This window comes from Theropithecus gelada, chromosome 19 (genome assembly GCF_003255815.1).
Source record: "Theropithecus gelada isolate Dixy chromosome 19, Tgel_1.0, whole genome shotgun sequence".
In the NCBI taxonomy this organism is placed as follows: Eukaryota; Metazoa; Chordata; class Mammalia; order Primates; family Cercopithecidae; genus Theropithecus; species Theropithecus gelada.
This window is the reverse complement of record NC_037687.1, coordinates 44379683-44395291: the sequence shown is the minus strand read 5'-3', so window position 1 is coordinate 44395291 and position 15609 is coordinate 44379683. Positions and strand designations below refer to the sequence as shown.

General features: G+C 49.1%; 1 protein-coding gene across 2 annotated transcripts; it reads right to left on the bottom strand.

Annotated features, from left to right (window-relative positions):
• Window positions 1-6509: 6509 nt before the first annotated feature.
• On the bottom strand, window positions 6510-9715 carry KRTDAP (keratinocyte differentiation associated protein). 2 transcript variants are annotated; one of them, XM_025368856.1, is made up of 6 exons: window positions 9540-9715; window positions 7980-8018; window positions 7840-7881; window positions 7619-7663; window positions 6893-6940; window positions 6510-6652 (listed from the first exon to the last, which is right to left on the bottom strand). In XM_025368856.1, the coding sequence occupies exons 1-6, from the start codon at window positions 9624-9626 to the stop codon at window positions 6614-6616; spliced, it is 300 nt and encodes a 99-aa protein (XP_025224641.1). In that variant the 5' UTR covers window positions 9627-9715; the 3' UTR covers window positions 6510-6613. The 2 variants fall into 2 exon arrangements, with proteins under 2 accessions (XP_025224641.1, XP_025224642.1); XM_025368857.1 differs by lacking the exon at window positions 7840-7881.
• Window positions 9716-15609: the final 5894 nt, after the last annotated feature.

Genomic DNA, 15609 nt, shown 5'->3' with positions numbered 1-15609 from the left:
CTGTCGTCCCCCTGTCTGCCTAAAGCAGGGCATACATTTCCCATCAAGTAGAGGAGATAACTCAACACTGGAGACTTGAATCTGCATAAGCAAATCTTGCTAAATAACCTTTATCTTCCATTAATTTCCCCTGTATACTTTACTTACCTTCCAACAATTTACCTCCCCTGGATGTCCAAATCCCTTTTTTATTGTTTTGTCATTTTTCCACATTTTTTTTTTTAAGACAGAGTCTCACTCTGTTGCCCATACTGGAGTACAGTGGTGTGATCTGGACTCACTGCAGCCTCCGCCTCCTGGGTTCAAGGGATTTTTGTGCCTCAGCTCCTGGGTAATTGGGATTACAGGTGTGCACCACCATGCCCGGCTAATTCTTTTGTATTTTTAGTAGAGATGGGGTTTCACCATGTTGGTTAGGCTGATCTCAAACTCCTGACCTCAAATGATCCACTTTCCTCAGCCTCCCAAAGTGCTGGGATTACAGGCATGAGCCACCATGCCCAGCTTACTTTTCCACAATCTATCACCCTTTGTTAAAACAGTATATGAGCCTCAAGCCTGGCCACTTCTTTAGGTTTCCACTTCTTTTCTGTGAAGCTCCTGGATGCATGCATAATAAGCCTTTTCTCCTGCTAATCTATCTTTTGTTTGTTAGCTTTTTTTTTTTAAGATGGAGTCTCACTCTGTCACCCAGGCTGGAGTACAGTTGTGCGATCTCGGCTCACTGCTACCTCTGCCTCCCAGGTTCAAGCGATTCTCCTGTCTCAGCCTCCTGAGTAGCTGGGACTACACAGGCATGCGCCATGATGCCCAGCTAATTTTTGTATTTTTAGTAGAGATGGGGTTTCATCATGTTGGTCTGGCTGGTCTCGAACTCCTGACCTCAGGCGATCCACCTCCTCGGCCTCCCAAAGTGCTGGGATTACAGGCGTGAGTCACTGTGTGTGGACTCTTTTGTTAATTTAATTAGCCTGCCACAGCCACTGAACCTAAGACAGTATAAAAAAATGTTTTTTTCCTTCCCTACAGATGCTAGCCTACATTCGTTATTTAATTAAATTTTGAAAAATGAAAACATTCTATTATTTCTTTTGCATTTATTAGCTTCAAATTCTTGTATAAAGAAAAATTTTGCCAGCCGGGCATGGTGGCTCATGCCTGTAATTTCAACACTTTGGAAAGCCAAGGACAGAGGATCACTTGAAGTCAGGAGTTCAAGACCACCCTGGGCAACATAGCAAGACACCCACCCTACAAAAAATTAAAAAATTTACCAGGTGTGGTGGCTTGTGCCTGTAGTTCCAACTACTCAGGAGGCTGAGGCAGGAGGATCTCTCGAGCCAGGGAGGTGAAGGCTACCTCCAGCCAAGATTATGCCACTGCATTCCAGCCGGGGTAAAAGAGCAAGACCCTGTCTCAAAAAAAAAAAAAAAAAAAGAGAGAGAGAGAGAAACTGTTTACCCTGAAGTATAGTTCATAGAGGAAAGTGAGGATGAATCTTTTATTCATTTCCTTTATTTACCAGTTTTTAAAATGAGTTGATTCCCAGCAGCCTTCCAAGGTAATCAGTTAGTTTGGCTTTGGTTTTTAGTCCCTTTATGTCCTGGCTGAGTGACAGGGACTTTTTTTTTTTTTTTTAACTTCATTTATGAATGCCAGACTCAAAGTTACTTTCCCTAGTTTTCTTACCCTGGTGCAAAACTATCTCCTCCCTTCTGTCAGATTTAAACATATCGTTCTAAGGTATCTAGTGCCTTCTCCCTGTGTGCTTCCTTTGTCGTAAGCATCAACTGAATCATAACTCCTTGAAGGCCTTCTGCATAGCACTCAACATCATGCCTAAGGCCGTGCTTCTCAAACATTATTCCACATGTCAATCATCCTGGGGCAGGGGTCTTGTTAAAATTCTGATTCATTAGCTCTGAGTGAGCAGAGCTTCTGTATTTCTAGCAAGCAAGCACCAAGTGATGCTGATGCCGCTGGCTTGGGGACCACACTCTGAGTAGCAAAAGGGTGTGGTAAATGTCAGAAATCAGTTTCATTCACTCAGTTAAGAGGCACCTACTCTGGGTCAGTGCATGGACTAGGCCCTACCACTTTACAATGCAAAGCGTTTTTTGGTGTTTGTTTGCTTTACTAGAGAGTTTTGATTTTTAATTTATTCTTTTAAATATGTAATTTTCACATGGTAAAGCATTTTTGTTCATAAAATCCAAAGGGGTACACAGCGAAAGTATCTAACTCTCCAGAAGTGATCACTGTTACTTCTCAAGTTTTATTCCAGATAATAGCAGATAATATGCAGATAATAGCATATATTTGTACCATATCTTTATTTTAACCACGTGGCAGCATAATGATCTGCCACTTTCTTTTTTCATTTTACTCTATCTTGGAGATTGTTTCATAGCTCAGTGTGTATCTCTAGGTCCTGTTGAACAGGTGGTATAGTGTCCATACAAGATGCATTTGTTGGCCAGGCATGGTGGTTCACACCTGTAATCCCTGCACTTTGGGAGGCCAATGCAGGTGGATCACCTGAGGTCAGGAGTTCAAGACCAGCCTGGCCCACGTGGCAAAACCCCATCTCTACTAAAAATACAAAAATTAGCCAGACATGGTGGCAGGCACCCGTGTAGAAGATGTAATCCCATCTTCTCAGGAGGCTGAGGCAGGAGAATCGTTTGAACCTGGGAAGCAGAGGTTGCAGTGAGCCGAGACTGCACCACTGCACTCCAACCTGAGCAACAGAGTGAGACTCCATCTCAAAAAAAAGGAAAAAAAATGTATTTGTTGTTATTGTTTTTCTAGAGTATAAAATAAAGAGTGACTACTCCCTGGCTTCTTCCTCATCCTGCACAGGTCATCCTCGGGGAGCACAGGTGCTGTGTCTGCCATTCTTTGAATCCTCTGAATGGCCTGACCCATGTTTGTGCATTTTGTCAATTTCACATGATCTAGCATACATCCATCACTCACGTGCACAGCTTGTCTACACTTCACTTTGTCTTTTTCTTTTTGGTTCAGATTGCAGTCTCTCTCCAATTGTTTCTTGACTCTGCATTCTGTCAGCACTTGCAAATTGGTCTAGTGTTCTCTGGCTTTAATCATATGTTATCGTTATTGTGGAATACAACACACATAAGTGTGTATAAGGTGTATGTATTTAAAGAAGAAATGAAACATGATGTAGAGGTGACTTCTTTCACCCCCCTTATCTCCTGTGTGCCACTCTCCTATCACATGGGATCTCTCCGTCTAAGGGGCAACTACTATCCTGATTCTGGGTTAATCTTAAGTCCTGTGACTTTCCTTTTTGAAGTGGTTCTCAGGCTTTAGTGAATCAGACTTGCTTAGAGAGCTTGTTAAAACACAGATTGCTGGGCCCCACCCCTGGTTTCGCATTTACTAGATCTGGAGTGGGGCCCAAGAATTTGCATTTCTTTTCAGTTCCCAGGGGATCCTAGTGCTGCCAGCCTGGGGACCACACTTTGAGAACTACTGTCTTATCTCAGAGATACTCTTAACTTGTGTATGACTCCTAGTTCCCTGGGGATGCTTTACTCCTCCCCTAAAACCTAGTCACTCGATGGGTGTCCCCTAAGCACCTCCCCTCTTCTTCCTGTACTCCCTTTCCTATCACCTGGTTTGTGAGTGCACAATCTTCACTAAGTATTTCTTTTTTTTTTTTTTTTTTAGACAGAGTCTCACTCTGTCGCCTAGGCTGGAGTGCAGTGGCCAGATCTCGGCTCACTGCAAGTTCCGCCTCCTGGGTTCACGCCATTCTCCTGCCTCAGCCTCCCGAGTAGCTGGGACTACAGGCACCCGCCACCTCGCCCAGATAGTTTTTTTGTATTTTTTAGTAGAGACGGGGTTTCACCATGTTAACCAGGATGGTCTCGATTTCCTGACCTTGTGATCCGCCCGTCTCGGCCTCCCAAAGTGCTGGGATTACAGGCTTGAGCCACCGCGCCCGGCCAATCTTCACTAAGTATTTCATTTGATTGTGGCATTTCACCAGTGTCCATAGTTTTCCTCTCTGTTGGTCATCCCATTTATAGCTTTCCTCTCCTTTGTGTGTATTGGAAGGAAGAGCATAAGCAACATTTTTTTTTTTTTTTTTGACAGAGTCTTGCTCTGTCATCCAGGCTGGAGTATAGTGGCACAATTTTGGCTCACGGCAACCTCCGCCTCCCGGGTTCAAGCAATTCTTGTGCCTCAGCCTCCTGAGTAGCTGGGATTACAGACATACAGCACCACACCCAGCTCATTTTTGTATTTTTAGTAGAGATGGGGTTTCATCATGTTGGCCAGGCTGGTATCGAACTCCTGACCTCATGTGATCCGCCCACCTAATTTTGTGTTTTTAGTAGAGACGGGGTTTCGCCATATTGCCCAGGCTGGTCTCGAACTCCTGACCTCAAGTGATACACCCAGCTCAGCCTCCCAAAGTGCTGGGATTACAAGTGTGAGCCACCGTGCCCGGCCAGGAACATTTACATGTCTTATTCACCTGGTCTGTAAGCACCTTGAAAGTAGGAACCAAGTTTAATTTCCCTTGTAGTGCACTTCCTCAATTAAACTGCAGTTTATGGTTTACAAACTCAGTTGCTTATAAAGGCCAAAGGCAATGTAAACAAGTGAAGCTTGCCAAGTAGAAACTTCCCTGGAAGCCATGTCCTATGTAAAGAGGGCAGCTGCTACTTGGCTTTAAGTCAGTCACAGGTCCACTGTTCTCTAATTTTCCCAATTTTCAAGAGAAACCAGAAATAATTCCAACTAGTTTAGTATTTTAAGTACACAAATTGGGTCATAGAAAAATACATCTACAGGAAATAAAACTAAATCCATTTCATGTTTCAAGATCTTTGCAGTGGATGGATGGATGGATGGATGGATGGATGGATGGATGGATGGATGGGTGGGTGAATGAATAGGTGGATGAGTGGATGGGTGGATGGATGGATGGGCAGATGGGGGAGTGGGTGAGTGGATGGATGGATGGATGGATGGATGGATGGATGGATGGGTGAGTGGGGGGGTGGGTGGGTGGGTGAATGAATAGGTGGATGAGTGGATGGGTGGATGGATGGGCAGATGGGGGAGTGGGTGAGTGGATGAGTGGATGGATGGATGGATGGATGGATGGATGGATGGATGGATGGGTGGATGGATGGGTGGATGGATGGATGAATGGGTGGATGGATGGATGGGTGAGTGAATGAGTGAATCTGGATCATTGTGGCAGCTCTCTGGTTGAAACTGGGGGAGTAGCAATACATTATCTACTATATGCTTGGCCGTGTGCAAGGGGCTTTACATACTTATCTAATTTGACCTTCATGACAACGCCACATGGTGGTTATCATTCTTATTTATTCCCATACTCACTTCACGGATAAAGAAACAGAGGCTTAGAAAGAAACTCGGGGTCACACTGCTAGTTTTCTTTATTTAGAGCCTACCTAATTCCAAAAAAGGATTTCAGATGGGCTCATGTGATTTAAGCTGGGTCCTGAACCTTGGATTTCAGATAGCTCTGTTATACAAAATCGCCACTACAAAGGGAATCAGATTTTCAGAAGGTAGGTAGGGGGAGAATGCCAACAGTTCAGGGAGTAGGTTTGATCTGTGAAAGGAAAATAAAAAGTTGGGACCCCAATTCACTCTATCGAAAGGCAAAAAGATCAGCTGAAAGCTGAGACATGCCAGAAGCTGCCTTTCCTTTTGTTCCTAAACAGATAGCTACAGGTGAAAAGTTAACTACCTCAACAGATAGCTACTCTATGTTCACCACATCTTATGTAAAGTGCTGGATTTACTGAGCATGAGACAAATATATAATGGACTATTCCCCTACCTGCTCCTTTTCTCTTATAACATGTGGATCCAGTAATGTGACCATACCCTCCCTCTTTCCCTGCTTTTCCCCTTTAAATACTGAAGCTCTCAAAATCATCTTTGGAGAAAGGCACAGACCACAGACTGTTCCTCTGATTCTGTATTTTTTTCTCCCGGGAATTGTCCTTAATCTTGACAAAATAAACTTCTAAAGTGATTGAGACCTGTTTCAGATACTTTTTGGGTTACAAACTGGCAACCAACGAATGGCCTCTGAGTGGAGGTGACCCTGACCTCTGACAAATCTATGAGTGCTTGGCACTAGTTTGAGCTGTCTTTATTGCTCAAACCAACAGGACAGTTTTCTGGGTCCAGGAGCTCCCCCTCAAGAGAATGAGACCTGTCTCAGTTACTTTTTGGTTTAGAAATTTCTTGAGCATCTTACTAAGCAAGCCATAGCTTCATGCTCCTCAAGGATCCCAGTCAACACTAAGGAGCTAAGACACAAGGAGGTCTCTTGCCATCTTGGTGTGTCCTTTCTATTTCCTCCTGTCTCCCTACTTACTCTCCTCTTGGAAGTCAAGATTTCTACCTACCAGCCTTGGGGCCATCCCATCTTAACTCCTTTGTAAAGCCCAGTAGGAGGACAGAGACACAGATACAGGAGCTGTTGGATGGAAAACATTTTATTGGAGTTCCTGAGCCAGGAAAGGGTTATGGTAGGTTGAGAATCAGCGCTCACGCTCGCCCCCTCTCCCAGTGGAGGTCATGGTCACTGGGCATCAGGAGTTGCGCTCCTCAGTCCTTTCAGCTGGAGGGAGAGGGGTCAGGGTTAGATGGGGAAACCCCTGGGTGCCCAGTATAGGATGGCACGGATGGAAAGGAATTTCTGCCTCGATGTGAGTTCCCGTTCTCGTCTATATGTAGTAGTTAAGATCTCCCTTCAGTTTGGTGAGAAGGTTGATCCTCCTTTCCCTGTCCCCACTCTCTCTCCCATATCCTCTGCTTCTTCCCTTACCCCCAATATCCTCCTAATGCCCACACCTCTTACCTTAGGAAAGGCATCCCAGTTGAGGAAAGGAAGTTTCCTTTTGATAGACTAAAAGAAAGAAAAAGAAAGAGAAAGAGAGTGCTGTGTTGCGGGTCAGCCGGGCATGGATCAGTAAGCATTCCCTTAATGAACTCCCACAGTAACCATAGTAACAATAATGTTATTATTTTGTCATTACTTTATCAAGAGCTAATATTTCCTGAGGCCTTATTCTGTGTCTGCCTTGCACGGGCTGCTGTACAAGCATGATTTCAGTGGGTTTTTACAGCAACCTTTTGTGGTGGATTGTCATCCCCACATCACAGAGGAAGCTGAGGCCGAGGGAGCTGAAGGCATTCGCATGAGGCCACGTGTGAAGTGAGTGCAGTCAGGAGACGCGGACCCCAGCTCTGTCACTGACTGCCTTCTAAGTGTGGGTGGGCCCCAGTTTTTCCATAGAGGATGAGGGGATTCAAATAAAATCTTGACCGATTAGGCTCTTCCTCTTCTGCAATTGTCTTTGGGGCTCTGCTCCTCCACCACCATCTTAGGAAAACACGGGTGGCCAGGACAGACGCCGGGGGAAGCTTTCTTCGGTTGACAGCCCATTGGGCAGCATCCAGGCAGGGCAGTCACTCCCTCCCAGAGCTCAGGAACCAACCCGTACATTTAAAGCCAAAATGTGCTGCCACTACCCTGAGATGACTGCAGACAACCAAGGAGGGCAAGGGGCGCCCGAGCACTCACCTCAAAGAGGGCATGCCAGTTCAGGAACTCATCAGCCTTAAAAGCCTGTGGAGGAAGAGGGACAGCAGAAGCAGGTCAGCTCCAGGGGAGGCCAGAGCTTAGCCCCCAGCCCTCTGGAGAAGGTGAAGGAACCGTGGCAGCTTTGCAAGCTTTCTACCAAGGCGTTTATCCCCTCTGTAATGAAGGTATTCACGGGGGCAGCACCAGAGAAGCATACTCACAGATCGCAACTTGTCGATGTTCAGGAACGGGGTGTTAAAGGCCTAGGCGGAAAAGCAGGGTGTTAGGAAAGTTGCTAAGAAGCACAAAGAGAGAAAGGACAGACTCACGGCTGGAGGGCTGGGGAAAACAGACGGCTTACCTCGGGTCGTGACGCATAATTCTCAATGGTGCTTTCTTCCTAGAAAGGGAGAGGGAGAAAAGGAGGCAGGTGGTCACGTGACGCCAGGGCCCTCACCCACATCCCTGCCTGCCAGCTCTGCCTTCATCCACAGGCCAGTCCCCGAAAGAACGCAGCCTGTTCTCCACCATGGTCTCCATTCCAGTTGCGTACATGGTTGGTGGATGTGCAGGGTGAGGAGGGGGAATTGGAGAATGGTACATGTAAGCGGTGTCATGATGGGCAGCAGGCAGAAAGCCTGGAGCCGAGCATTCGCTCGGGAAAAACTAGCTAGTGCTGTCCTGCAATTAACTTAATTCTAAGAGGTGGGCTGTTCTGGAGACACCCATGCTCAGTCCATATAGCTGGGTGGGAAAGATTCGCGTGCAGGTGGGAGCCCAGCTGCTGAGGTGAACCGCCTGCCTCTCACTGATCGAGGTTGCTTTGCTTTGTGGCTTTATTGCCACCACTGTTGGAGGCTCCGTTACCCCCCTCCATGGGGACCCCACCCCAGGCCTCAGTGTGCCCCATCGTGTCCTCCCCTGGACACAGCCAAACACGGAACCCGCAGGCTGGATCCAGATGCTCAGATCTCATAAAAATTTGGCTCATTTGTTTTTTGGTTTGAATTGGACATTTTGAATTAGTAAGAATTCATAAATTCATCCCGATTTCTAGTTTCCCCTAAAAATTTTAAAATTCTAGGCACGTCTTCCCACTGCATGGTGTCAGGTAGTGTGAAAGCTGCACTTTCAGACTGGGGAAGTCAGCCCCCCTTCACCTGAGGCCCCGACAGTCCCCCGGCTCAGTGACATCACTGGCTCGGTCGTCAGCCGCTGAGCCTGTGCCCCTGTCTTAGACTTTTAAATCCAGAGCAGGCATCAGGATTCCTCTCTGGCTGAGGACCGGATGGTAAAGATTCTCACCGTGGTCTGCGCTCCAGAGACAGTGAGGAGCCACCTGTCACCAGGGCACCGCTCACAAGGGCACAAATAAAGCAAAGAGAGGCTAAGCAGGGGTGTCCCAGAACACCCCAGCCCCACTCCTCCTAGAGTTAAGTCAGCTGCAGGCAGCATTAGCTAGTTTTTCGCTTTGCTCCACCCTCTCCACCTGCTGTCCATGTGGACGCAGGCCTGGGTTTGGAGCTGCTCTGTCTCACATTGCCGTTCTCCAGTTCCCCCTCTTCCCCTGCACATCCCCAGGCATGTGTGCGCTGGAACAGAATGGGTGAACACTCTGAGGGCCCACGGTGGAGATCGTCTGAACCCAGACGACCCACTCAGTCCTGTCTCCTCCCAGGGTTCAGTACACGAGCCTCCCCCACACACTTCACCATCCCTTCCAGAAAGAGTAGCATCTCTGTCCCAAATGTCTCCCCAGGGATGCTCTGTTCCCTCCTCCCTTCCACAGAGCCCCAACTTCTTCAGCCCCCATCAGAATCCAAAACTAAGAGCCACCTATCCAGGAATGGACAGAAGGTAGAGAGATGGAGGGGTAGGTGGGTAACATGTATAAGAATAAAAATGCAGGTGACGTGCTCACCTCAGGACCACCCAGGGTGGCTCCCTGGGCAGAATGGAGCACCAGGAGGGAGAGGAGCACCACGGCAGGAAGGACCGGGATCTTCATGGCATCAAGTTTGGGGTGCTCTGAGGCGGGGCCTCAGTGCTTGCTCTTTATATTCCCAAGGAGGCAGATGAGCACAGAAATGGGGTCCCCACCCCACTGACTCATCCTCAGAGCCTGTCGCCCACCCCCGGGGCTCTGGGAGGGGGAGGCATGGACTGTTCCTCATTTGCCTTGGATTTCTCAATTCGCATTCTGCCCCAGGCACGTGGAAGGTGAGACTGCAATGGGTCTCTTCATGCAGATGGGGCTGGGACAGAGACAGGTTGGACCTGTCCCTCCGAGGGATTGGCAGTGGTACCCAAGCAACCTCTCCTTTTGTCTTTGTCTCTTTTCCTTATATCCCTATTCCTCTCTTAGAATTCAGGCTTTTTTTTCCCCCCTTTTTTTTTTAAGACAGGCTCTCACTCGTTGCCCAGACTGGAGTAGAGTGAGGTGATCATGGCTCACTGCAGCCTTGACCTCCCAGGCTCAAGCAATCCTTCCACTTCAGCCTCCCTAGTAGCTGGGACTAGAGGCACGCATAACCTCACCCAGCTAATTTTTTTATTTTCTTGTAGAGATGTTGGAGCTTTTTTTAAATTTTCTTGTAGAGATGAAGATGTCTCGCCATGTTGCCCAAGCTGGCCTCAAACTCCTGGACTCAAGTGGTCCGCCTGCCTTGACCTCCCAAAGTGCTGGGATTACAGGTATCAGCCCGCGCTCCACACTAATTCAGGCCGTTTTTTCACCCTACCAAAATCTATGTAAACTCTTTAGCTTGGCAGTGAAGGCGGTCTATGCTCTGAACTCAACCCACCTTTATAACTTCTTCCATTACTCCCTTTGTACATACCTCACATTCTGACCAAACTGGACTCCTTACCAACTGTATCCTTCTTTTTTCCTCTTTCAAGAATCTAGCCATGCTGTCCCTTATTCCTAACATGGCCTTCTCTCATCTCCAGTTCTCAGAACCCAGCACTCTTCTTGGATGAAGCTTCGCAGATTTTTCCTGCCGTGCCCAGTCCCTCTCTCCACACCTTTCCTTTCACAGAATTCCCATATTCATTCGTTTGTATGTCTCTGGCATTGTATCTAAGTAAGTCATGTTCTTGCCTTGTTTCCCTTTCAGAATATCAAGTTCCTTGAGGTCAGGAGCTGTATCTTGATCAGCTTTACATCCCCCTAGTACCATGGCTCACACAGAACCCAGGTGGAGTCAGCATTAGTCAGACCGGATATGTTAGACTTAGTATTCAAGCATCCTTCTGCCACAGTGTACATTTTTCTTCACAGTGTACATTTTTCTTCCATGGGGCTGAACCTTTCCATTTTCCAACTGCCCATCTTTTTCTCTTGGGTCTTCAGAGAAATGACTGTCTTGAGTTAAGACGACAAGGAACAGGGAAACAAAAACCAGGTCTTAGGGTGCCCAGTTGGAGATGGGATCCAGGTACCCTGAACTTGGAGTGCCCACTCCATGTCATTGTCCTAACCCACCTCGCCCCACCCCCGGTTTGGAAGTTGGATCACCTCACTGTGACACAACGTCCTAGTCAAGCAGCCTTCTCCACAGTGAAGTTCAGGTGGCCAAACCGGCTCCTGCTGTAACAGGGAGGGGCTGGGACATGGACCGGCGCTGCCAGGGCAAAGCAAGACCTTATCAACCCAACCTGATGCAATGCACCGTGGCGGCGGCCCTGGGTGGGAGGGCTGGACGGTGTCCATGAATAATCTTTACGAACCCCAGCAGCTGGGCACCTCGGCTCCGTCCTCACGCTGCCCCCACACCCCAGTCCCAGACATCCTGCCCCTCTTCAGCCTCCTCTGATTTTATAACGGCAGCTTCCCCTTTGCAGAGCTACCTGAGGGAACACTGCTTGGAGAACACTCCCTTAGCCCAGATGGCCATGCAGTAGTAGATGTCACAGAGTTGGTGCTCCTGGAAGGGACGAGTTAGAGAATGACTGAGGTGGGTGGAGCACCTCCCAAAAGGTTTTCTGGAGGACACAAGTTCTGTGTAATGAATCTTACTAATTAATGAACAGTGACTGAAAAAGCTCATTAGCCACCGTTCCATCCGCATAGGGTCAACTCCAGGAGTGAAGAATCAGACAAAAGAGAACTGATGTGTAATCAGCTATGATTTGACAGATGGGTGGGGGGACCCAGCGCCAGTTTTGGCCTAGATGATCTAGAGCATCAAACAATCCAACGCCATCTTCTGTTTGGCTCTAGAGTCTAGTCTGTGATTGTCCTTTGACAATAAATTGCCCTTCCTATATTTTCCTCTCCACCTCATGGTACTGATAAGAATGTTAGCTGAGTTACTGAGGCTTACTCTGTGGCAGACCTTGTACTAAGTGCTCCAAATACGTGATCTCATTGAAATGTCCCAGTGATTCTGACACAGGTGGGTACTATAATTACTCACATTCTATAGGCGGGGGAACCACAGCATATAGAGGTTAAATAACTCACCCCAGGTCACATAGCCAGAATGTGACAGGACCAGCATTAGAACGCTGGGCTTCCAGAGCCTGAACCTGTATCGCTCCTCTCTATGCTGGACAGGCTATGTTACAGCCCATGTAACACCCTGTGTGAATTAGACCTATGCCCTGAGAGTGGGGGGCAGACTGTATCAAACCCCCGCAGGTCCCCTTTACAGTGTCCTTTGTGATGCATAGCCCACACCATCAGACATGGCAGCCCCAAGCATAGATGCATTCATTTAAATGAATCAAACTGCATGCTCTTGACAAAATGAAAACGAAGAACTAAGGTTAGTGGCATCAGCCCCCGAATGAACCTGCGATTGCCTCAGTTTCCAGATGCCTCCAGTAGTATAATCATCTTGCCACACCAAGTATGTGTTTACAGATACGGTTCTGGTTCTGGCTCTAGTGTTCAACATTCTGGTGTTTAAAAATAGGTACTTTTTGTATCGTGCCTCTAAACACAGGCCAACTACTTTGTGTGCTCAACCAAAGAAATTCTGTTCCTATGCTGGACAAAAAAGCTGTCTGTGTTGGACATGATTTGTTTCCACTTGGCACCTTCCTGGTAGATTTTCTGAGGGTAATTTTTGGGGGTTTTGTTTGTTTATTTGTTTGTTTTTGAGACAGAGTCTTGCTCTGTCACCCAGTCTGGAGTGCAGTGGCATGATCTCGGCTCACCGCAACCTCCACCTCCCAGGTTTAAGTGATTTCCTGTGTCAGTCTCCCGAGTAGCTGGGGTGATAGGCATGCACCACCACAGCCAGTTAATTTTTGTATTTTTAGCAGAGATGGGGTTTCACCATGTTGACCAGGATGATCTCAAACTCCTAACCTCAAGTGATCCACCCGCCTCGGCCTCCCAAAGTGCTGGGATCGCAGGAGTGAGCCACCGCGCCCAGCTAGTTCCATCCTGACATGACTTTTGCTGTGCCAGCTTTAGAAGCCAGTGTCTCTCTCCAGACTCCTCCCGCTTCCTCCATCTACGCTGCCTCAGTAGTTTGTGTCCCTGAGTTGGGTTGGGCAGATGGGGGAAGAGAGGGGCAGGGGGTTCTCCCTGGGAGAGGGTCCCAGCAGTTCAGGTGATGGGGGGCAGGAAAATCTGCCCGATATGCAGCTCAGCTTTGGATGAATCACGGAGGGTTAATGGAGTCAGGCAGCCGCAGAGACTGGCTCTGCAACATGACATCTCCAGGTCGGCTTGACTTCCTAGCTCCCTCACCGAGAATACCAGTAAACCCCTGTTTTCCCACAGGCCTGCCCCCACCCCACCCCAAATCTGCCAGAACTTGAGTGTGGGTAGGAGGCGAGGCCCAGCCCCGATTGCCCCATTGTGAGACACACCTAGGGCCTGGCAGCCAGCCTCTCGGGTCTAGGGAGGGAGTGGGGATTCCAAGAGATAGACACTGGGTTTTCGGGGCCTTAGTGAACACTAGGTGGAAAGCCAGGAATCCTGGGAGAGAAACGGGGCTGGGGTGTGGAGTATTAGGGGGCAGAACTCAGGGCATCCCTGTCCCATCCCTTCCTCCCTTCGTCAGTGTTGTCACACCCAAGAAAGCAGCCTCATCCACCAGCAGGTCCGGTTTCTTCCTTTGCCACCCACCCTATGTGCCCTGTGCTTAAACCGGTCCCGGGAAGTCTTCCCGGATTGGTCCCACTTAATTCCAATCCCTCTCTCCATTGGCTAATTTGTAAATATTTATTTTACTCTTGGTGCTGGGGACTGCAGATGGTCAAAAGACCTGCCCTACGGAGTCCACATCCTAGCGAAGGAGACATCATAATGCAACAAAAAATAGACACACAAACAAGATTACTTCAGAGAAGGACAGGTGCTGCGAAGAAAACCGGGCCATATGATGCTGACAGGGCTTCATTGGTCGATGGCCTGAGGGTCGGGTGCAGTGGCTCACACCTGTAGTCCCAGCACTTTAGGAGGCTGAGGCAGGAGGATCACTCGAGCCCAGGAATTCCAGACAAGCCTGGGCAACATGGCAAGACCCCATCTCTATTAAAATACAAATTTAAAAAGGTGGCCCAGGGAGAGAAATTTGAAATTAGTCCTAAAAGCAGATGAAGCTCTGGCTTTCTGAAGACCTTGGTAACAGCCGCCCTTGTTCCCTGATGGCCTGTGCCAGTAGGCCCAGAGGGACCTTAGAGAGGGAGGCCAGGCCCATCGCATAGAGCCGTGGTGAGGAATAGGGATTTTATTCCAGGGCTAATGAGAAGCTGGTGGTAGGTTCCGAGCACGGGCTCCTTCCGGGCGTTGTGAAAGAATGGGATCTAAGGAATAAGATGGAAGCTGCGGCTTCAGGAGGTCACTGGAGGAGCCCTGAAAGGAGAAAGGGGTACCCACCCTTAGTTGGAGGGCCCCTTATGCCAGGGGACCTTAGCCTGCCTCGGGTGTCACTCTAAGCTTTCAAGAGCTGCTTTCAGCTCTTTGGGCCACGAGCACCCCACGAGCCAAGAACCGTGCTCACCCCGCGTCTCCCAGTGCCTCAGGGATTGGGCGGAGGAGACCTCAGCTCCCCGCGGGTTTCCACCCCCACCCACGCTCCGGGAAGCTCCCTGTGCAGCGAGGATGCAGCCTCCTCCTTGGGACAGCCCCGCGCTCTCCCCCTTGTGGCCTCCAGGAGGTACTGCAAGGCTCTCCTACGGCGTTGAACCCCGGAGGACAAGTACAAACCAGCGTCAGGATTTCAGGACCCAGGAGAGAAGAGAGGCCGAACGGAAGAGCGGCGGAGCCTTCTCCCAGGCAGGCGGACTGGGTCAGCTTGGTTTCCTGAAGTCAGTTTTGGGCCGGGTTTTTTTCACGTATACATCCCTGTGCCTGTCCTGTGGGTGGAGAGTGACCTAGGCAGATGGGGGCCATGCCCTCAGGGAACTCAAACCTGGGAGGGAGTCACTTAGGCTGGCAGGGCGCCTCCTGTCCATCTTTTACTTCCTGTCCCCTGCAGGGATGCCAGGGGGACAAAGGGGTGGGGGATCCTTAATCCGGACGTGTTGGACCAGCTTGGTGGGGCTTAGGGGCTCCAACTGCAGACCCCCAGCCCCATCCCAAGGGCTCCTCAGCGTGGAATACGCCTGGCTCAGCCTGCGCCGCAGCCTCTCCTGTTTCATTGGTACAGTGATGGGGTGGAAGTGTTCTCCTCCCTCCCTCTGTATCCTGGAAACACAGGGCAGTGCCTGTGATAAGGCCCTGGGTTAGATCCAGTGCCCTTAACTTCCTAAGCGCCTCTCCCTGGCCACACCCCCATCCCCACGGCAGCCTGTCCAGGTGGTGAAGCATAGTCTCTACCAGCACCTTGCTCCTGTTTCCTGCCCTCTCCCTAACCTTCGGGGACTGACCTCCCGCTTTGAACAACCTCTTTCCCCCTGCCTCCCGACTTGAATAGTTCCATTGTCGCTTTTTCAGGCCACCAAAACACCTGTGGCTGCTTCAAGTGCAAAAAGAACAGTATTCAAGCCGGGTATGGGGACTTACGCCTGTAATCCCAGCAACTTTG